Consider the following 22,515-nt stretch of genomic DNA (forward strand, 5'->3'; position numbering starts at 1 on the left):
AGGAGGGAATTCCGGGACGGGGTGCCTTAATCAAGCTTATCCAAAAGGCAGGAGGCCCCGACAAAGCTTACTCGTACTGGGCAGGGCCGAGGGAGGTTCGCTCATTTCTGTGGCTTGGACTACGCTCGGTCCGTGTGCGCTCAACACGATGAGAGTGGTCTCGTGTTCTCCGTCTGCCGGGGGCTGGCGTCCACGTTGGCTCACTGCGTCCACCCAGCAGGAGGACGCCGAGGCCTCGCCCGCGGCTTCTCCGGGGCACCTCGCGGAAGCGCCCTCTTTCCCGCCCGCCACCAGCCCGCACTGGCGCGGACAGGCCGACGGAAGCGCCCTGCACCGTTTCCCGGGCTTCGGTGCTAGCGCCCGGGGCCGCCTCGCCTTCTCGTCTCTACAGCGGGCCAGGAATGCGGGCCTGCCGAGGCGGTGTGAGGACGAAGGGACCGAACGCCTTCCCGGACATCGGGGCCCGCTACGCTGCCCCTTAAGCTCTCACATTTCTGGCCACACCGGCCTTCTAGGAACCGGATGCCGGCCAAGCCAGAGCAGGAAGGGCCGGCCCTGCCGCCTGCAGGGAACGTGGCGGCCGCGGCGTCGCCCCCGCCCACCCAAAGCGAAGGCAACCTGCGCGCATGCGCGCCGCCCCGCCCGCCCGCGCGCAGGACTCTGGGGCGGCCGCGCCACGCCGCGCGCCGATTGGTGGTGCTTCGGGCCCGCCTTCGGGTGATTGACGGCGCCCGGGCCGCCACCGCCCCGCTGCCGCCGCTGCCGCCGCCGCTGCCGCTGTCGCTGCCGCCGCCCGCAGGCTGCGCGACCGCCGCCGCCGCCGCCGCCCCGCCTCGGCCATGGACCTGTTCGGGGACCTGCCGGAGCCCGAGCGCTCGCCGCGCCCGGCTGTCGGTAAGCGGTGGCCGCCCGGCCGGCCGGCGAGGGGAGGGCGGGCGGCGGCGGCCTGGAGGCCCGCGGCGCCTGAGGCGGGCGGCGGGGCGGAGCGGGGGCGAGCGCGGCCTGCGCGGGGCCGGCGGCGGGCCTCCGCCATGTCTGCTGCGCGCGGGGTGGGGGCGGGCGCGGGAGCGGGCCGCCGGCCGCCGCGTCCTTTGTGTGCGGCCCGCACGTGCGGCGGCGGAGGGCGGCCCGGGCCCGCGGGCGTGACTGCGGCCGGGCTGCAAGTTCGGGCTGCAGGTGGCTTTGTGTTTACCCCCGACGCCGCGGCCAGCGCCGCCGTCATCCTTGGTGTGTCAGGCCCAGAGGGGAGCGCTCGGCCTCCGCGCTCTTACGATTTGACTTTTCGCAGCAGTTTTCTCTCGCGTCCGCGGCCCCGCAAAGGCAGCAGCACTAGCGCAGGTGCGCTCGTCCGCTGCGCGTCGGGCCTGCGCGGGTGCGTGAGCTCCACGCACGAGCAGCTGGGACCAGGCCTTTGTTAGCGCGGTGTGTCCAGTGCGCAGGGCTCGCTGCGGGTTTGACTGTGCGGGACTTCTAGCACTTCCCCGCGCAGGACGTTCAGCGGACGCTGCACCGCAGGGCCGCATTTCTGAGCCTGTCTGGTGGCAGACGACCTGGAAAACTTTAAGAACAAGTTCAGATTTCCAGGCTCCGCTCCGTCCCCTGGATCGGAAAGCCTCCAAGGTAGGGTCCTGAATGTGTGTTGTTAAATCCCCAGGGGATTTTGACCGGCCAGCGCAGCAGGAGTCTGGAGACCCAGGTTTTGGAAGCCGCTGTTGGAGGGAACAGGAAGGGGACAAGCTCCAGCCTTGGCTTGCAAAAAGAGCTTATATCTGAATGCAAGTGATTGTGATTCCAACTGGCAAAGTTACGGACTGTGGGAAACGCGGAGTGCCTGGGGGAGTGATGCTTGTAGGCCGTCCAGGAGGACTGCGGAAGGAGGCGGTGCTGGAATGGGGCCTCTGACGTGATTTGCAGAGATTCTAGGCAAGGGAACGGCGTGGGGGCACGTTCGGCCCTCTGGTTTGTGCGAGCATACCAGGGTGGAGGAGTGGTGAACTTGGCCCTGAGGAACGGCTGGTCCTGCCCTGCACGGGGCTTGGGTTCTGCTTCTCAGGTGTGGACGGCCGGGCCAGTCTTTATGGAGCCCTTATACCCAGTAATGGCACTTACTCTCGCCCACTTACCGTTCTGATGGTGCAGAAACATCTAAATAACTGTCTCTGAGCCATTCACTTGCTAAATTGTTCTAGTTGAGGGTAAAATTGTTCTACTTTGTGTATGCAGTCTTTTTTTTTTTTTTTTTTTTAACCCTGTCGATGGAGTATACCTTCTCTCTGAGTATGTTTGGGGCAGAGTTTGGATTTGCAGATGTGCCTGTAAGCCTATCATTTAAAGAAAAAATAATCTCCATTACTTTTTACCCGGAATTAATTTGTCTGCTCAGGAGAAGGCACCCTTTATGAGATACAAAATCTGACAACTCCTAACTCTTACAAGTTGGTATTTGGCAGCTTGCCACCGAACACAGTGAGTCGGGGGCGGGGGGCATCTCCAACCCTGCCTGGGATGCCAGGGGAGCAGAGGGGCTGCAGTGTTTAAACCCCTGTTCCCTGGAAAGTGGATTAGTGAACTGCTTCCTGCTTGTGGGAAGGGCACTGACGCTGTCACAGGGCCTGCTTGGCTGAGTGTATTTTTAAAAATAGCTTTAAAAACAAAGAAGGCATGCTTTCTGAATTTGTAGATGGCAGGAAGCTGAGCGGGATAAGTACTAAAGTGAGTGACAGAGTTGGGATCCAAACTTACCTTGACAGGCAGTTAATACCGACCAAATGAGATTTAACAGGTTAAAACAATCATTTGAACAAGAACAGAACCTGGGGCGCTTGGGTGGCTCAGTCAGTGACACGTCTGCCTTCGGGCAGGACCGAGCCCCGCGGTAGCGGGGAGCCTGCTTCTCCCTCTCCCTCTGCTGCTCCCCTACTTGTGCTCGCTCTCTGTCAAATAAAATCTTAAAAAAAAAAACAAAAAAAAACCAGAATCTGATTTCATGATCTTGTGAAAAAACTGTGATTTTTGAAAAACTAATTTAAATGCCATACTTTGTTTCAGAAAATCAATGATATTGGTTGATAAAATTAAAAACGGAGTAAATGAAAGGAAAATAAGGTTGGTTTCATAAAGTGGATGGGAAGATGAGCAAAACTGCACCATCGTGATCCTCACACATGATGTGCGGGTGCTCAGGCAGGGAGCAATAAGGACCTAGTCATTTTCACGGTCTCAGAGAAGAGTGGTTTTGGACATGTAATCAAACTGGTTTCACATCCACTAAGTGCCTTCTTCTGTGACTGTTCCCACATCTCTAAAGTAGGATTGGCGCCTCCTACTGTTAGCACGTGTTAGAGTACTGCATGCTCGGTGCTTAGCGCAGGTGTAGCACGTGGTCAGTGCTTAGTAGATGCTAGTGCTTAGATGTTAGTGTATGAGCTGTTAACCTTAACGGCTATTTAAAAGAAAAAACATGCACTCTTAACTGGATTTTGTGAGTGTCCAAAGGGAGGAACTTTCCCACTGCTCAGATCACATCGAGTGTATTTTGTTCTTTGGTTTTTGTTTTAAACATTCCATCTAATGTTCCTGCCTGCAAGCCTCTTAATTTTTATGGTCTGAAGAAAAATGTAGAAGGAACGCATTAAATCGTTTCAGATTTTGTGTTAAATGAGTAGTTTTCACACCAGCACTTATAGATTTGATTGCTGAGTGGCTCAAGTTTTTGTATGTAGAGAGTTAAACGAGGAAGTATGCCCGTATCAGACAGGAATGAAACTTCTCTGCTCTCTCATACTCCTAAAATGCTACCTTGATGTCGTTAAGATCAACAGCTTATACTTGATAATCCAAACAAGTTAAAGGTGTCCTGGTTTAAAGTTGCTCTGACAATAAGTTGGTTTCAGTTTTATAGGGTGGTTCTTTCACTTACGAGGTTGCTACGCCGCTATACTTTAAAACTGGTGGTCAGCTGGCAGAACTAAGTAAATACTGCATGGTAGGCCATCTTCAAAATATTTCTTTCCAGAAAAACCCTGGAGATCTAAATATAAAATAAAGGTTAAGATACTAGAAAAAAACACTAACTGTAAAACTTCAGGGGCAAGCAAGAAAAAACTCTTAAGGAATTAAAATGGATTTAACTATGTAAAAATAAAAATTTCTGCAGGGCAAAATACCACAAAAGCAAAAGACAAACAGAAAATAATTTTGTAGGGGCGCCTGAGTGGCTCAATAGGTTGTCTGCCTTCAGCTCAGGTCGTGATCCCAAGGTCCAGAGATGGGAGCCCCACATTGAGCTTCCTGCTCAGCGGGGAGTCTATTTATCCTTCTTTCTCTCAAATAAATAAATAAATAAATTTTTTGAATCATCTCTAATTTTTTAATAGCTCTGAGGGATGTGAACCCTCTTTTTTTTAAGATTTTGTTTATTTAAGAGAGAACAAGCAGGTGGGAGGGGCAGAGGGAGAGGGAGAAGCAGACTCCCCACTGTGCTTCGGGAGCCTGATGCGGGGCTCGATCCCAGGACCCTGTGATCATGACCTGAGCTGAAGGCAGACGCTTAACCGACTGAGCCACCCAGGCGCCCTTAAATAAATAAAGTCTTAAAATTTCGTACACATTACCAATGATCCCTAGTAAATGAAAGGTTCAAACACATCAGTAAGAAAAAGACAGGTAGCCCATTTGAAATTGTCAAAGGCTGTATCCTGACAGTTTATGGAAGAAGAAATGCAAATGACCAGTCAGCCGAAACCAGTGCTTAGCTTCCTCAGTCACTGAGGAAACGAGTAGCAAATCACTGATGCATCATGTTTTCAGCCAGCAGATTAAAAATTGGCATCATGGTGGTGAAGATGGAGAGAAATGGACATTCTCATAAAGTGTGTTGGGGGTAGACATTACCACCACTTTTTGAAAACAGATTTGGACATCTGTCAAATTCAAACCACTCATATGCTTTGACCTAGCGGTCTAGCAGATTCAGTAGGGATAGATGTCTAGGGTTGTTTACTGTGGCATTATTGTCATGCGAGAAACTGGAATCAGCCTGCATGCCCATCAGTGAGGGGACTGGACATGTGTGTGGCAGGGCCTCCCACACAGAACAGAACACAGCTGTTGGAAAGAGTAGTTAGACCCAGATGTGCTGGCCTGGAACATGCCCGGAGGGCTTACATGAACAAGGGTAGATGGAGAATGTGGTGTACAGTACGCTTCTGCCTCTTAAAAAGTAAAATGCGTGTACACAAGTGCATCAGCTTAAAAGAAATTGGAACATAACACTCAGCTGCTACCCTACTTCCCCAAAGTCATACTTTGTCTAATTATCGCTGATGACCCCCATCACTTTGGATTACTCTTTATCCAAAATGGAATGTAAGGTTCTGGCTAATCAGACGTTTCCATTATAGCATCTATCACCTACAGATTTTTTTTTTTTTTAAGATTTTATTTTTAAGTAATCCCCACACACAGTGTAGGGCAAGAACTCCCAACCCTGAGATCAAGAGTTGCGTGCTCTACTGACAGAGCCAGCCCGGCGCCCCGCAGATTTTTATTTTTATTTTTTTAAGAATCCAAATACAAGTTATTATAAGTGATCCTTTCAATGATGCAAAAAGTATTCCAGAGATCAAGAACCTTGGGATTATCTTCGTAGGGTTGTCGGAGGGTTAAATGAGACGGTGTGTGGAGGCAGTGTGGCGCCTCGCAAGGGCACGGACGGAAACAAGGATGCCTGGCTTTGACTGCCCGCTCCTCACCGGCTCTCCCTTAGTTTCACCTGATGGCCTCAGTCTCCTCATCAGTGAGGAACAGCAATAATAGTACTCACCTCATAAAACTGCTGTAAGGATTTAGTGCATTGGAAACACGAAGAGAGCCCTGGAACAGTGCCTGGCAGGCAGGCAGCGTTAATTATTCTTAAGAGCCGTTCTCAGTTGTAACCACCAAAAATGAGAAGATCTCGTTGTGTTTAATTGAAGTAGCACTCACAGTATTCCAGAGTGAGAAAGGAGAAGCGGGGAGGCTCATTTGATTCGGCACGAGGAAATGGGCCACTGTCTGGGGATGGTGCTCAGATCAGGGCACTATTTCAGAGTTGTAGCCGAAGGACAGAGGCCAGGCTGGTGCTAAGCTGGAAGCTCTATGGTGACAAATGCTTGTAAGAGCTGAAAATGTATTGCCTGGGAAGGAGGACTTCCCCCACTGGACATTGGCAGGGGAAAGACCTGATTTAGATGGGTAGTTTAATTTGGAAATTAAAATCTGACCTGACCCAGGGGTTGGTTGCTCTTCAGGTTGGCCTCCTCCCTGTAATGTTCTCTCTCCCCAAGAAGCCCGGCTCTCTGGCCCCACTGAACATAGTGTGCTTGCTCTGCATCGTGCCATACAGTTTTCAGTCTGTGAGGAGAATGGGCATTTGATGGTTAGACCCAGTTTGGTTTGGGTTCCTCTTGGAAGTGCCCTGCGAGAATATTAGGGATTCTTGTAGGAGGATTACAGAGTGAGTAAATGGTTGTTCTAAATGCCATTTAATGTCCTCATGATGCTGCTGTTTGAATACCTCCGTAGAGTGTGTATGTCACTTGTGAGGAAAATGAAAGTATTTGCAGTTACTTAGTCTGTTTAGAATCCTGAGGGATAACAGTATAATTTAATGGAGTAGACATTTCCCATTTTGAATTAGGGTGTAAAGCAGAAGAGTTGCTTTTTGTTAAATCAGGAATTTATAAGGTATTTAAGGTACTTTTGACCTAAAAACTCCTGAAGGAGTTTCTAAATTTTAAATTAAATTTTTGTTTTTATTATTTGTTTCTTTGTTTATTTTTTAAGTAGGTTCCACACCCAGCATGGAGCCCAACACGGGGCTCAAACTCACGACCCTGAGATCAAGACCTGAGCTTTCCCAACTTAACCGACTGAGCCACCCAGGCACCCCTAAATTTTTGTTTTTAAAAGAGTAGAATTGGGGGCGCCTGGGTGGCTCAGTTGGTTAAGCGTCCGACTTTGATTTCGCCTAACGTCAGTGGTCTCAGAGTCGTGGGATTGGCCTCTGTGGGGCTCTGCGCTCGGTGCTGTCTGCTTGTCCTTCTCCCTCTGTTCCTCCCACTGCTCGCATGCTTGTGCACGTGCGCTTTCTCTCTCAAATGAATAAATAAATCTTAAAAAAAAAAAAAAAGAGTAGAATTGATACCCAGTTCATTTCTGCCTAGAGGCAAAGGGTCGATATAGATGAGCCTTTTGGAGCATACAGTTGAACTGGTTTTTAAATGAGTACATTTCTGTACTTGAACTCTGAGGAACAAGAGGTGGGACAAACTTCATAGGATGGGAATGTGCACGCCTACGTCTTCAGCCCTTTGTTTCCCCCATTTCCTGTGTACCAGTCCCTATATTTAATAGCTTAAATAGAAATTTTTGGGAAAGCTGGAGAATGAAGAACGGTGGTTAAATTTTATGTGGAAAGGGACAATTGAATAAACATTTAAGACCAGTCCTCTTGGTGTATAAATCTTCAGGTTTTTAGATTTAAAAAATTTCCCTGGCTTTCTCCTGAGTTTATGTTGGAGTATCTGAAATTCCTCATTTTCTCCATAGGTAGTAATTAAGTGGGCACTGTGCTGGGGATGCCAAGTTCACGCAGATTTGCTTCCGTCAGCCTCTCACCTTCTCTGTGCTCATTGTTTGAGATTCTAGTGGGTGGTTCGTTCAGAATGCTATTGAAATCAGACTTTTTAAGACTGTAGATCTTTGGTCAGACAGAGATCCCTCTGTCTTTGACGTTTTATCTTGAGGGACCAAATAATTGTTTTCTTGCTCTAGAACCAGTATATTTCTTCCCAGGATTCATTTTTTAAAAAAGGGTTTTTCAGTGTTTGCTGCTTGCAGGAATGAAATTACTGAGAAAAATATTTGTTTTCCTCAGAATATCTAGTGGCACCCATTGGGTCGTGTTTCATTGCATTTATGTTGATTGTAACTGTTGGAAGCGAACTTCTGTGTTAAATAGCTACTGAGAAGATACTTTGTAGAATTTGGTACAGCTAGGAGGAGAAACTTTGAATAGCAAACATCTCAGAAGGCCTCCCCCTTTGACCACCTGTCCTGGCTGATGACCGAATGCTCTTTAAGCAGGCTCTCTGTGTTCTAGGCAAAGCAGCTCAGAAGGGGCCTCTGCTTTTTGATGACCTCCCTCCGGCCCGCAGTACTGACTCAGGTACAGTCTTCAGGCATTCCCAGGTGTGTGTCAACGTGTCATCCTGGGGTTGTAGTTGTCTGAATCTTTCTCCCTTTCCCCCATTTTCAACACACAGATGTTTTAGGTGTTGGACTGTCTTAAGTTTTGAATCCATGGCATCAGGTAAGGCAGAAAAATCCGCTAGTCGCTAGCCCTGAGGAACTGCGTAAAAATGTTGAGCAGTTTTCTCTGGTTCATTTGAGTGTTTATTTTATTAGCTGAAATAAGATTTAACTCTTTCAGGCAGATATTGTTTCCTTTGAATTGAGAGGACCTTAAAATAAAATAGGTTCAAGACATTATTTACCGAAGTATGAGTTGCCACTGGATTGACACGAGAGGTTTTGAGTTTATTTCAATGACCTGCATTGGTGTCCTGGTGGGATGGATTCTGAAACTTGAGCCTCATCCAGCTTTTGTGGGCTCACTAAGTGTTCTGCTGTGTTTCAGGGTCAGGGGGACCTTTGCTTTTTGATGATCTCCCACCAGCCAGCAGTGGTGATTCAGGTAAGTGGTAGGGAAAAAATTCAGTGTGTTGATGGGAATAATACATACAAAATTTATTCTTATGTAAAATGTATTTATTAATAGATTTTAACAGGGTTTAGGATGACATTAAGTACAGCATAAGATTTATTAAAATAAAAAATACATAGGCACCATCAGGTGGAAGCAAAAAGATCATATACTACGTCACTTTTTGGTGATTATTTTTTACTTGGAATTCAACCTCTTGCAAATAACTTTAAGAATTAAAGAGTTCAATCATTTACTTTGAACTTTGTTATTAACAACAACAACAACAAATCTCAGAGTATGCCTCTCCCTCTGTCCCTGACAAACTCAGATATATTCAGCAGAAGTATCTGAATATATGAAATAGTTACAACATATTTAATATCCCTGAACCCGATAGTTTTCTCTTTTATGGCACTTACATTAAAAAGACTTTGATCTTAAGAAAATGAAATCTGAATGACACTGGTTTAGTGACTGGTACAGACCATGTGCAGGAATTTTCTTGAAATTCAAGACTTTGGTTGATTATTTTCAGTCAATCCTTACACGTTCTCAAGAATCTCTTTATTGATTTGATTTCATTTTTGTCAGGCCTATTAACATTGGTTGCACCTGTTCCTGTAAATGTGTTTTCCTCTTTACGTCCCAGTTAGGTAGAGGGAAGAGCAGAGCAGATTCCTGTCCGTTGTCACCGTGATGAATCTGTTACTCCATATGACTGAGAGCTTCTCACGTGGAATTCCCCCAAGTGGGGGCAGGGCAGGGGGCACAGGACAGAGGGAGGGGACAGTGGGGGATGCAGGCTGTCTGTTTTCATATGCAGTTATCTTCTAGTGTAAGAACCTTCCTTATGTCATCAAGTGAAACATTTGCTGCTTTTTAAGTAGATTTTTTTGTGTTATTAATTCATTACATAAAAATCATCAGGATTAGTCTAGAATGTGTAGATTAAATTAGTATACTTCCTGTATTTAGAAAAAGTTGTTATAATCATCTTACACAAGAATTCTCAGGTTTTCAGGCCTGTGGACCCATACTAAAACAGTACAGCATTCTCACACAGTTAAGGCTAAAACAGTCCTAATAAAGACAGTATTCTTTTTTCTTAAGATTCTATTTATTTGGGAGAGAGGGAGCACGCAGGGGCAGGGGCAGAGGGAGAAGCAGACTCCGAGCTGAGCAGGGAGCCTGACACAAGCAGGGCTCGATCCCAGGACCCTGGGATCATGACCTGAGCCAAAGGCAGACGCTTAACCGACTGAGCCACCCAGGCGCCCCAAGACAGTATTCTTATAATGAAAGTTAATGTGTGCAAACAGGGCTTTTAACAGATTGAATAAAAGAAAGAAAATTGACCATAGCTATGTCTTAGTTCTTCATAGGGCAAAAGACAGTCAACTAGTAACAACTTAGAAGATTTCAGCACCATTATTAACAAGCTTGATTTTTTCGGATATAGAATCTAACCTTGCATCCAATATATTGGATTTCTTGAGAAGACATAGTCACCATTTACAAAAATCGACTACATTCTAGGCCATAAAGTAAGTCCCAACAAAGAATTGATTTCATGTACAGACCACATTCTCTGGCTACACTGTGATTCAATCAGGAGTCAACAACAAAGCTATAAAAATGTCTCTGTTTTGCAAGTTAAAAGAGAGGAAGATTGTTTTACATACACACTGGGAAAGCTGGAACCGACAGTAAGTGACAGGCTACGGGAGAGACCTCTGGGGAAAGTGTATTGGAAACATCTGTGAAATTTTCCCTGTTAATGTGCCTGATTATGTGGGGCGGGACTTGTGTGTTAGGTTCTCGTGTTGCAGACGTCTGTCCTTTTGCAAGTAATTGACTCTTCTTGAGGGCAGGGACGTTTTCTTCCCTTCTTCCTCGGTGCTCAGAAATGTCTGGCAAACACTAGTTGAGTAACGGTTGCCTGTCTTCATACTGAAACGCAGAGAATAGAGCCCTTTATTAGGACAGCGGCTGCCATTCATGGGATACGTGATGACCCAGGCACCATGATAAATGCTTTACATACCTTGTCCCCATCGGTTTTAAAGTCACCTTCCGAGATGACAGAATTCTCCCTGTGTCACAGATGAAGAAACTTAAGTAGCTTGCCTCAAGGGCACACCTCCATGAGTGGCAGAACTGGGACTTGAAACGAGACTTTTCTCTGCCCAAAACGGGCTCGCACTGCAGGCGCTCTTAGCGTCGGCTTTGAGGACGGATTCGTCCCTCTGCAAGTGTGGATGGCTTCAGCAGCCCTGTTTTGCCTTTCACGACACCAACAGTTCCTAAAGCCTGACATTTACCTCATGTTAACCCCCTTTTGGCACTTACTACTTTTTTGACTTGTTTAGGATGTGTCACTTGGCAGATTTTGGAAACTTCCCTGTTTACAAATAAGAGCCTGTGGCTCTGAGATACCGTGTGTGTGCGATGGGGTCCTCCCTGCTGGTTCCCCGGGCGCACTGCCCTGCCCCTCGAGGTCGTAGTCGTGACCACGGCACCTGCCTCTCTGCCCCTACTCATGCGCCACATCATGTGGTGTCCCGGGTCGGGGGTGGGGCCTGGTCTGGGGACTTCCCTGCCAGTTTATAGCTCTGTCTCTCTCTGGCTTTGCCTTGTGTCCAGGTCCTCTCGACACGTCGATGTCGCAGACGGTAAAGAATGAAGAGAAAGGAGCAAAGAGAAAAGCCCCCGAAGAAGAGAAGAATGGCAGTGAAGAGCTTGTGGAAAAGAAAGTTTGTAAAGGTTTTCAGACAGTTTGAAAACAAATGTATTAGACTTCATATTTTAAAACAACCCAGAGCAAAATCGAGCTCCGCTTTCTGATTTATGGCGCTTCCTTTTTGTGTCTATATTTAAGAAGCCGGTAGGGTTCCCTTTTTGCAAACAGATTTCCAAATTTACTTTTGCCTCCTCTCTTTACTTTCCCCATTCATGTGTGATCCTACCTTTGGTCAGATACAAAACCTACATTTGTTCCTCAAGGGTGAAAACACCAGGTGGTTTTGACTTTATCTTCTCTAGTGAACAGTTAGCTTATTGAGCACCCACTTTCTCTCTGACTCCCTGTCGCTGTTCACAGCCTGTTGATGAGCACCTTGAATTCTGTGACTAGCTTAGTAGGCAGCGTCCCAAGAGAGAGCCTGAGGCTGGAAAAAGCAGTTGGAATTTGTCATCAGCTATGTAACTTGTCAGAGTAGAGAAGAAATGAGAGGTATCCGTTAGAGAGAGGTAGCTGTGGGTGCTCACGCACTGTACCAGCCCACTTCGTCCCATGCCGCAGAGGTGCGAGACGAAAGCCGCAGGTGTGCGAGAGGGTTACTAGCTCGCTGTAAGGACGGGGTCTTCAGCTTAGCTCGTCGCTGCCCTTAGCTCAGGAGTATGATGCCTGCCAGCAGCGGCTCAGTAGTTACGTGGCCCTGCGGTGTCCGCAAACAAACTTAGCCTGGCTGTTACATATAAATAGACTGCTGTGCCTCCGTGGGCTCTTTCATCCTTCTCTTCCTCAGGCAGAGTAGAAGCAACTGTCTTACCATTTGTTCAAGTTCTTTACCAGCCTCAGGCATGGAAATCGATATTTTCAGATGTCCAACAGGGCATTTGGGGTAAACTCTACTTACTAGCATTTCCTTAAACTCGGAATTTTTCTGCCCTCCTTAGTTACCGACAAGACTAGATGTGCGCATAGTTCCTTGCCCGGTCCGGGATGACGCACATTCCTGGCTCTGGTACTTCGACTTAGTGCCTTAGCCGGCGCTGTTGGTTACTAACATACCGTCACCTGTTGCCTCCTCTTTGCTGTTCAGCCTTTGAGAGACTGTCTTCGTCCAACAGTGGTCTGATTTTAGTTCCAGCTGGGGAGCTGGGGAGCTAGATGGCTTGAGGGTACAGTTTCTTTATGTGCACAATTAGGACATTACTGAGTAAAACAGCCAGAGTTCCCTCTCATTTGCTCTGGGATTAGGGCTTCTGGAGGGAAGAGCACAGTTTTGTATTGGCTTTTTGTTCTCTTTTCCTTAGCCTCCTCAGTGATCTTCGGTTTGAAAGGCTATGTGGCCGAGCGGAAGGGCGAGCGGGAGGAGATGCAGGACGCCCACGTCATCCTGAATGACATCACGGAGGAGTGTAGGCCCCCGTCGTCCCTCATGTGAGTGTCCATGCTCCGACAAGCCTGGTTGGCACAGAAGTCTCTGTTCTGACTGGGTGGTTGGACCGTGTTCAGTTGTATTTACTGGAAAGAATGGCTTATCGATGGGACTGCTTGGTTCGGGGTCAGGGGTTCTTAGCTGGGGTTGATTTTGCACACTGCTGCCCCTCCCTGACATTTTTGGGTGTCACGTGGAGGGGTGTGCAACTGGCATCTGGTGGTTGGGGGGGCTTGGGATGCTGCTAAACATCCTACAGAGCACAGGACAGCCCTGCAGCAGAGAATTGTCCAGCCCCAAATGTCCTTCCTGCCGAAGCTGAGAAACCTGTTAAACGGGAAAGGAGTCTCCACGTTGTGGGTCTTTGGGGTGTGGTATTCTTCATCAGTATCTGAAGAGCTTCCAGCAGAGAATATTCTTATTCCGTGAGCCGGTAGGTAGAGCGGAAAGCTGCTAATTACAGCTGCACATGGGATCAAGGAGAGCTAGCGTAATAGGGCCCAAAAAGAGAAGAAAAAGCAGAAATGGCATCAAGGAGAAGAAAAACAGGGAAAATTTCCCTGCAACTGCACAAACTAAAATGAAGCCTTTGGATAAGCTTTAGGCATGGAGGAAAACCACCAGAAGGTAGGACATCAGGGTATGTCCTACCAAGGTAAGTGAACGTGCATTACATTTACACATACGATGAGCTGTCTACTATATAATTACGTAGTCCGTATGCCACCAGGTTTCCATAGTCACGTAATGTGTAGGTTACATTCAGTAACTGACACCAGGTGGCCATTAACATGCAGTGTGCTGAGCCATTGGTGCCAGAGGCCTTTGTCCAGTTGAGGAAGTAAGGCCCCTGCAGGGGACCTGGTCCTCCGTGGAGGGGACTGTGTATGTACATGTGCTCACTGTTGTTAGGCTGCCCTTGCTCACCTGGAGTGTGCTCTGGGGTTACTTTTGAAGCCAGGAAAGGGACTTCTGGAGAGCCCCAGGAGAGCAGACCTCACTGGGATCACTAAACCGTACTGAGCAAGTACCATGCATATGAGAACGGTTCAGGGTTAGGAACCAGAGGAAGTTGTTTTTTCATGGCTCAGGATGTCTCCATTGAAAAGGAACTCAAACCATGTTTGAAAAAGCAGCTCTGCACAGAAAATGTCATTTCTCATAGGCATTTTCGTTCATTCTTCTCAAAACAGTTCAAATCATTAATGACATTTGTTCCATATATGCACATTTTCTGGCAAAATCTGGAAGGGGAATAGGGATAAGAGTGGTGAGATGGGCTTCGAGAATTAGATGTTGGATCAGTCTGAGCAGCAGTTCTGGAATTACCCTCTGCTCTCTTAGATGTTTTTTATTGTCTTGGATCAGTAACTGTTTTATCAGTGTGTTAGCTTATAAAACTAAATCCGATTTAAATAGAAAAAAGTTCTAGTCTTCAGTGAAAGATCAGTTAATAGATCTTGATTTTTAAAAAAAAAATGTGAGTCTTCAATTTTTTTTAAATTATTATTTTTAAGTAATCTCTGTACCCATTGTGGGGCTCAAATCCACAACCCGGAGATCAAAGAGTCACACACTCTTCTGACTGAGCCAGCCAGGCACCCCTATTTTCATGGCATTTTTAAATTAAAAGTTAAAAACTTGGGGTGCCTGGCTGGCTCAGTCGGTAGAGCGTGCAACTCTTGATTTCAGGGTCGTGAGTTTGAGCCCCATGTTGGGTGTAGAGATTACTTAAATCAGTGAATTTAAAAAAAAAATAAAAATGAAAATACCATCAAAGTTACTTCAACATTTGTCTCAGTTAATGCTGTGTCCTTTTTTCTCATTTGTGACAATGTGGTGTCTTTACCAAGGGACATCCTCTGTCTTGTGAATGCCCACTGTTTGAGATAAGATTTAGAGGCCTTGGGACGCCTGCGTAGCTCAGTCAGTTAAGCTCAGGTCATAATCTTGAGGTTCTGGGATCGAGCCCCATGTTGGGCTCCCTGCTTAGCGGGAAGCCTGCTTCTCCCTCTCTACCCCTCCCCCCACCCATGTGCACATGTGCACTCTCTCTCGTAAATAAAATTTAAAAAAAAAAAAAGGATTTAGAGGTCTTAGTGGGGAGGCGTGATCTTTGTGAAAATCTCATTAACCGTCAGTTCATTCTTCCAGTACCCGGGTTTCGTATTTCGCTGTTTTTGATGGTCATGGAGGAATTCGAGCCTCAAAGTTTGCTGCACAGAATTTGCATCAGAACTTAATCAGGAAGTTTCCTAAAGGTGGGACTGAGAACTAAATTGGTTTGTGTCCGTCTTGGTGTTTGTTGTTTGTGTAAATCAGGAAGATAAGCCACATTGGAAAGAATCCTTAGTGGCTCTCTGAAGGTGGGGCCGAGGAGAGTGGGCTCTGGGGTGAGCAGGTGGTGGCCGAGTAGGGTGCTGGCCTAGGACTTCTTGTCTGCGTGATGGCACATTGTGTGGAATGTTTGTGTAGGAGTGTGTATTTGGGAGACTGTAGACCAGACTCAAACGAGCCTGCCTTGCAGGCGAGGAAGTAGAGATGTTCTTGGTCACAGTACAAAAACAAAATGGCAGCAAGAGGAGAATTTCCTCTTAAGAGTTTGTTGTCTTGTTTTTTCTGTAATAGGAGATGTAATCAGTGTAGAGAAAACCGTGAAGAGATGCCTTTTGGACACTTTCAAGCATACTGATGAAGAGTTTCTTAAACAAGCTTCAAGCCAGTAAGTGTGACCACATAAAGATATGTGAGTGGTGGGTATGTGTTTGTGTGTGGTTTTCCTTAAACACATTTTAGGTCTTCTTTTAGCCGAATGTTAGTGCTCACTGTCTGAAAAGTACCTAGCACTGAGTAAGCTCTCATAACTGTAACTGAATCTGAAACGGTAAAAAAGAAAGTTGTTGAGAAACTTGCCACGTTGACTGACCAGTCAGCTCTGGAGTGCATCTCGAAGTTGCTGGCATGTTGGTGGTGACTGGACTTCCGACGTGTCTCCCTGCAGGAAGCCTGCCTGGAAGGATGGCTCCACCGCGACGTGTGTTCTGGCCGTGGACAACATTCTCTATATCGCCAACCTCGGAGATAGTCGGGTGTGTGCTAGTCGGGTGGCCCGCGAGTGTGCAGCAGGATGGACGTGCCGGCGGGGGTGAAGTCTGTCTTGTGGGGCTGCTGCCGGGGCCTCTGCAGAGTCGACGATCCGGGTGGGGGACCGGCAGCCACGCTCGAGGCAGTTTGTTCTCTGGCACACTTACGCCCTGGGCAGTGTGTGTGCATGCCTATCTCGGGGCTGTGGGCCATTGGTGTGCAAGGCGCTTAAGTATTTCCCAGCTGCGTTTCTCTGACCTCAGACAGTAACCCTTGCCTCCCAAAGTCATTGTGATTTCAGAAAAAGTCAAAAGTAGTTGGAGAAGTGCTAGGTGATGTGCCATTTGTCCAGAGCCCAGGCCACATGGCCAAGGGAAGAAAACCCAGTTTCCCACTGTGACATGTCCCATGGTGACACCCGTATCCCAGCCCCAGTTGTGGGGAGTGACCTCAAGCTGGAGGGCGGCACCCTACAGTCAGGGCCCCCCGCTCCCCTTCAGAACCCGACGGTCATTTCCATCACCTCTTGCAGCGAGTCTTGCGCTCCGTCAGCAGTCACAGTGCCGTAGTGACCGTTCCCACGCTCAGGCGGCGTCTGCTGACCTGCTGCTCCCACCCCCATCACAGAGTGACTTCTAAATAAATGCCCGGCCCTGGGGGTGCGGCAGTGAACATCACAGGCAGTCCCTGCACGAGTGGGTCTTATATTCTGGTGATTTTCTAGTAGATGGTCCCAGGTGCACATGTGTTTAGGCTAAGTAATGTAACAAATAACATGTAAAATCAGCCAAAAAAAAGCCTCTGGAGTCAGATCCGCATTGCTCTGCTGGCTCTGCTCCTGGCTCTGCTCCGTGACTGTAGGCACGATACCCATTCTCCAGGCCTCGGCTTCCTTCTCTGGAAGTCTGAGGTTTTCCCAGAAGTCCCCATGCGGCAGACATGACGGTGGGGCACATGGAGGCCAGTGTGGTCGGCGCCCTCCGCCCCCATGTCTGCCTCCTGTAGACTCATGGGATAGTGCCACTTGGAGGGGCTTTGACCCTCGGCAGGGGCCTCCCTTCTCTGTGTCACAGGCGAGAAGACAGCAGCCCACGGGGGAAGGGCACGGTGCTCAGCCAGCGGTGCGAGCTGCAGACTGGAGACGCAGAGCAGGGCTTCTCTCCCTGGCTGCCGGGACGCTCCTCTGCTGCTTGAGCCTCTGAACTCGTGTTTGTCAGCAGGAGGTGGAATCTGAAAGTCCATGGTTAAGCTTTGTCTTCAGCTGGCGACTTTGAGTTTCCTGACTGTTGTAATCTCCATGTTCCCAGGCAATCCTGTGTCGTTTTAATGAGGAGAGTCAAAAGCATGCAGCCTTAAGCCTCAGCAAGGAGCATAATCCCACACAGTACGAAGAGCGAATGAGAATACAGAAGGCTGGAGGAAACGTCAGGTGACGGGGACTGGCGGGCACTCCGGGGAGGTGGGCTGTCCCCTGTGGGAGTGGTCGGGTAGAACCTTCCATGTGATGCAGTCTGCAGCGAGATGAGACTGTCCGAGGTCTAACCTGGGGAAGCAGGTGAATGGATGTTGTAGGATTTCACATCACGTCCAAGTGGGAGCAAAAGAGGGTACCGGAAACATGGCTCCCTGCATTCGCAGAAGAGGAAGCCTGCCTCAAATTCACGTTCTCCATCTGCAACATTTTCTCTGTGCCTAGGAACTTTCTTAAATGCTACTCTGAATAAGCTACAGTTGTAGGCAAATTCTCCAGAGAGGAGATCTGAAGTGGTGAAGACAGTAGGTCTTTGTAGCGCGTGCTGAGCATCCCTGGGCTTCCTGGCACAGAGGGCCCTGCCTGGCTGGCTCTGTCTGCGGCCCCGGTTCACCTCCCCGGGTGTCTCTGACGACCGCGTGCCTGCCCTGGTTTAGATCCGCCGCGTCCCTGAGGTGGCTGCTGGAGGCGAACGTCTTTTCTGGACCGCAGGAGAATTCCCCTTCAAGGACGTTGTGCTAGGAGTTTGGCCAGAGTGTCTTCTGGTTCATTTTACAGCTTGACCATTAGGATATTATGTTGCGTTGGGATGAGAGAGCAGTAAGGTATCCCTGTAAGATTGTAGTTGCTTGTCCTTGGAACGGCAGCTTCGTCCCCGTCGTTCACTGTGGCGAGCCGGGTTCTGGCCGGTGGTGCCGGGGGCTCTCTGGGGAGCAGTCAGAACTCTGAGTTTGTTCAGAAGTTTCTTAGAACTTTAAAATTCTGCTTTTGCCTGAACTCCATGGAGAGATTTTGACATTGACAGTCTTATGGCTGGCAGTTATTTTCTGTTTCCCACTCTGCACAAAATTAAGAGCAGGGTTTGGGTGCCTTAGAGACGTGACTGGACAGTGCGGCTCGGGATGGGTCCCTCACGGCAGCAGGGCCGGGCTCTGGTCTGTCCCTCACCGGAGGCCTGGGCTGGCCTGCTGGGTGTTTTTCTCCACACCCTTCCACTTGTATCATTAAAGCATTCGTTTGAAAGTTTTTCGGAAAAGAATTTAAACTAGTAAAACATCAACCGCCTGGATTCAGTAGTTAACGTCTTGCCCTATTAGCTTTGTGTGCGCATGTGAGGCCGGCCTGTGTGAAGGTTGGTCGCAGACAGCCGCGGGAAGGAAGGACTCCGGGGTTGGGTTCTCGCCCGCCTCGTCTAGATCCCTGTTCCCCCACCTACTTGTAGGGTCTTTGAACCCAGCGTCCGCCTTACCTCCTCCCACTTCCCGTGTGGCACGGTCACCGCTTGGCTGCACTCGGGCTGGCCGGCAGGGGAGGCCAGCGGTCGTGTGGGGTCACCAGTGGCCCGTTGGCCTGCATTTTTCGTGGGTCATGAAGTGGCTTGTGTGCATTTCCTCTCCTCTGGAAGCCGGTCCTGAAGGACTCAGAGTGCGGTCAGCTTGTCCTGCCGTGCTCTGAAATACAGATGGCGGGCTTCTCCTGGGTCCGCGGTTCCGTGGACTCCCGCTGTCCCCTGTCCCTCCAGCAGGGCGGGGAGCACGGTGCTGGCTTCTGTGGTGCGGCTCGGGAGTCGTTCGTGTTCTCTCTACCGGGTTGCGGCACGAACGGGTGTTTGGGACCTGCCACTCAGTCTTGTTGAAACAAGCCAGCTTCGTGACTCAGGTGGGGGGGATCCACGCCCAGTACCTCGTCACTTGGTCACTGAAGGAGCCCTTCGTTGGGTTCTCACGGTGCTTGTGCTTGGCGCTGCTTCCTGAGAGACGCCCCGCCCTTTGGGCTTCGGCCCTGCTCCTGAGTCCTCTGGCCCCTCTCGCTGTTCCTTTCACTGATAGTACTCGAGAAGACTGCTCAGCTGTCTGTAGATGCCAGCAGGTCTGTGCCCACTGGGAGGGTGACTTTGTGGCTGTGGTGAAGTGCCGGCGGCCATGCTGGATCCTGACCCCAACGCGGCAGCCCAGGCCAGGGAGGCGTTTCCTACCACACACGTCCATCCGCCTCGCCTCTCCAGAGCTCTCGTCCGTTGGGAAACCTCCAAAGACCTCCACGAACAGCGTTGGGGTTTGCCGAGCACTCAGGTCTCTTGTTGTGTGGCTTCTCTGGTTTCACACGTGAAGGTCTGAGGGCCTGCAAGCTCGCGTAGCGCGTAGGCCCGCCAGAACTGTTCTTGGGGGCACCGAGCCAGGGCTCTCTCCCCTGCTCAGAGAACTCTAATGACACGCATCCTGTTTAGAGGTCGCCTCCCGATTCTGGATGCCTCATTTAAAAATAGAACGGGTAGAAGTTGAATGTGCAGAATACTACAATTAATCCAGTTTAAAGTGAAGCCTATCCATAGCCCATGTAAAGAAAACCTGCTTCAGAATCTGGGACTAGTCGCTTCCAGGGGTTTTCCAGGTCTGAATTGGTGTAAATACAAATCCTTCTAGTCTAGTCCAGCCGTTCTTATCCTGGCTGCATGCTCAAATCACCTGAAGGAGCTTTAGGACAAAAAACAGAAGCAAAGCCAGGCCCCAGCCCAGTCCCGTCAAGTCCAGCCTGGCTGCGGGCAGATCAGCGGGTTAGGCTGCGGGCTGCTCCGTCAGGGTGCTGCGGGGCTGGGGCGCCGAGGACAGCAGGGACGTTCCTGATCTAGGGCGGTGACGAGCAGCACGAAGTGCGCAGGGGCAGCGTGCTGGTTAATGAGGCAGCTGCCACAGGCTCCATCCCTCGCTCTGCCCGGAAGACCTGCCTGGAAGTCTCATGAACCCGTGATCTGTCAGATGGAGTCTTTGTGTTTCCCTCATTTTAGGGACGGTCGTGTGTTGGGCGTGCTGGAAGTGTCGCGCTCCATCGGGGACGGGCAGTACAAGCGCTGCGGGGTCACCTCGGTGCCGGACATCAGACGCTGCCAGCTGACCCCCAATGACAGGTAACAGCGCCCCAGCAAAGGCACAGGGTCTTGTTCTCTTCCGGACTTGTAGTTTGGATCCTGAACCTGGTGTGGGTCGGGGAGGCCCTGTCAGGGGCACTGCCCGGGCCTGGCGGGGCAGGACGGACAGACCCGGGGGCTCCCCAGTCTGGTAGGCTAGCGTACATGTGAGTGGGTGATTCCGGCACCGTGTGTCAGGGGAGTGTGGGGTGCTCTGGGAGACTTGGGCCACATCCCTGTTGGAGGAAGGAGAACGGCTCTCCGGCAGAGGGAAAACCCACAGAGCCCTTATAGTGGGACAGTGGGACAGAAGGCCAGGCAGATGCCAGTCCTGGAGAGTGATGGAGGAGTGACAGCAAGGTGCTCTGGGGACGGGTTGGGAAGGGTCCTGAGTCCCGCGCTGAGGAGTTTGAATTTTAGCTCATGCTTGATGGAGAACCAGGGGTGGTGTTGAAGCAGAGCCGGGCTAGGTGGAGAAAGAGGTGGCCGTGCTCAGCTGCCCACGGAGATGGCGCCCTGCCCGGCCACAGCCAGGGGACGCCCTCGGTGAGGAGCCCCTGCTAGGCCTGCCCCCTGTGCTGTGCGAGGGAGCCTCCCCCTGGCCCTGCCTGCTCGGCCTCTGCCCAGTCTCTACTCGTGCCTCTGGCCCGCGTGGCCACTGTGCTCTTACCAACCTTGGGGGCCTGGGACGCTTCCACCAGCCCCTCTGGTTCTCTGAACCCCGGGCCCCCTGTTGTGTGCACTGTGCGAGCGCCCCTGCTTGGGGTCGTCGTCGTGGGTTTGTGGGACGGGTCACTCGGGGTATGTCGCCAAAATGGAGGGGGTGGGAGCCTGCCCGGCCTTGTGCCTGCTGGGTTCCAGGCACAGCGTGTGATCAGTGAGTACTTTTGGATGAGTGCCCCTCAGAGGAGGAAAACCAGGACCTGGGTGTGAGAATGAACAAACAAGGAGGATTCTGTCTCAACACTGTGGGGAAGCTCATGTCTTAGCCTTCGAGTATTTATCTCATCTCCATCGTCACGCTGTTTTATAAGGTTTGCTGCCACGGCCCGTTTATATTTCTCGTCCGTGCTGTAGGTTCATTCTGCTGGCCTGTGACGGCCTCTTCAAGGTCTTCACGCCAGAAGAAGCGGTGAACTTCATCCTGTCCTGCCTGGAGGTAAGAGAGCTCACCAGCGAGGACCAGCTGTGGGAGCTGCGCTTGGGGTGCGGGCCTGGGGCGGTTTGCCCAGTGAGCTCCCCCGCGGGGACTCACTGCCTTGCTCTGACGGTGGCTGGGGAACAGCGCCGCCTCGTGGAGATGGCGTCTCGGAGGGTGACAGGGGACCCTCTCCTGCCCGCTAGGATGAGAAGATCCAGAGCCGGGAAGGGAAGCCCACCGTGGACGCCCGCTACGAAGCCGCCTGCAACAGGCTGGCCAACAAGGCGGTGCAGCGGGGCTCGGCGGACAACGTCACCGTGATGGTGGTGCGGATAGGGTCCCCGTGAGGGCCGGCGGGGCAGCGAGGGCGCGGCGGGGCCGGGAGCGCGGCATGGTATTGACTTCACAGGTTCATCGTGTGTGTGTGCACATTCTGTGTGTTTCGTGTACTCCTGTGGGACTCCCATGGTTGTAAATAAAGGTTTCTTTTTTTTTTCCTAGTGTTTTATTTTATTACTTTTGAGCAATTCCTGACCCTTCAGGGGTTGTGTGTGTTTCTGGATACGCTCTGGGTCTTCCTTATTAAACCATCGGTGGCATCTCGGATTGGCCTGTGATAGGGACCCACAGGCTGCTCAGTGTGCAGCGTTTTGTAGTTCCTGGCACCTTTCCTGTGCTCTCTTGCCCTTGAAATGACCCTGGTTGGGGAAGTGGCATTGTATAGGGAGGAGACTGAGGTGGGAACCTGCCCAGATGAGCTGTCAGAGTGAAGGAAGGCTACGTAAACGTTGAGCAGGATGCGAGGTTTTGCTGGGGGACGGGATACGAAGCTGCTACTGTCTGGCGTAGCGGGTCTCGGGCAGGCCCTCCCAGAACGGCATGGAATTCGGCTGCTTTCGGATTCAACCCCACTGGTGGTAGATGCGGTGTGTGGCCAAGGACTGTGGAGCGCCGGCATGCCCGGGACTGGCATCTGGATGCCGTGGGTGGGGGTGGGAAGCG

At 50.3% G+C, this 22,515-nt stretch overlaps 1 protein-coding gene across 3 annotated transcripts; it reads left to right on the forward strand.

The window, feature by feature from the left end:
• The first annotated feature begins 793 nt into the window (after positions 1 to 793).
• Positions 794 to 22,009, forward strand: ILKAP (ILK associated serine/threonine phosphatase). Of its 3 annotated transcripts, XM_032391501.1 has the most exons (12): positions 794 to 894; positions 8,144 to 8,209; positions 8,681 to 8,737; positions 11,393 to 11,512; positions 12,788 to 12,914; positions 15,067 to 15,173; positions 15,541 to 15,634; positions 15,914 to 16,001; positions 17,304 to 17,425; positions 20,253 to 20,372; positions 21,450 to 21,531; positions 21,717 to 22,009. In XM_032391501.1, exons 1-12 carry the CDS (start codon positions 840 to 842, stop codon positions 21,858 to 21,860), a joined length of 1,182 nt encoding a protein of 393 aa, XP_032247392.1. In that variant the 5' UTR covers positions 794 to 839; the 3' UTR covers positions 21,861 to 22,009. The 3 variants fall into 3 exon arrangements, with proteins under 3 accessions (XP_032247392.1, XP_032247473.1, XP_032247560.1); XM_032391582.1 differs by lacking the exon at positions 8,144 to 8,209; XM_032391669.1 differs by lacking the exon at positions 794 to 894 and having other exon boundaries at positions 8,163 to 8,232.
• The last annotated feature ends 506 nt before the right edge of the window (positions 22,010 to 22,515 follow it).

Source organism: Phoca vitulina, unplaced genomic scaffold, assembly GCF_004348235.1.
Source record: "Phoca vitulina isolate PV1807 unplaced genomic scaffold, GSC_HSeal_1.0 scaffold1, whole genome shotgun sequence".
NCBI classification, from domain to species: Eukaryota; Metazoa; Chordata; class Mammalia; order Carnivora; family Phocidae; genus Phoca; species Phoca vitulina.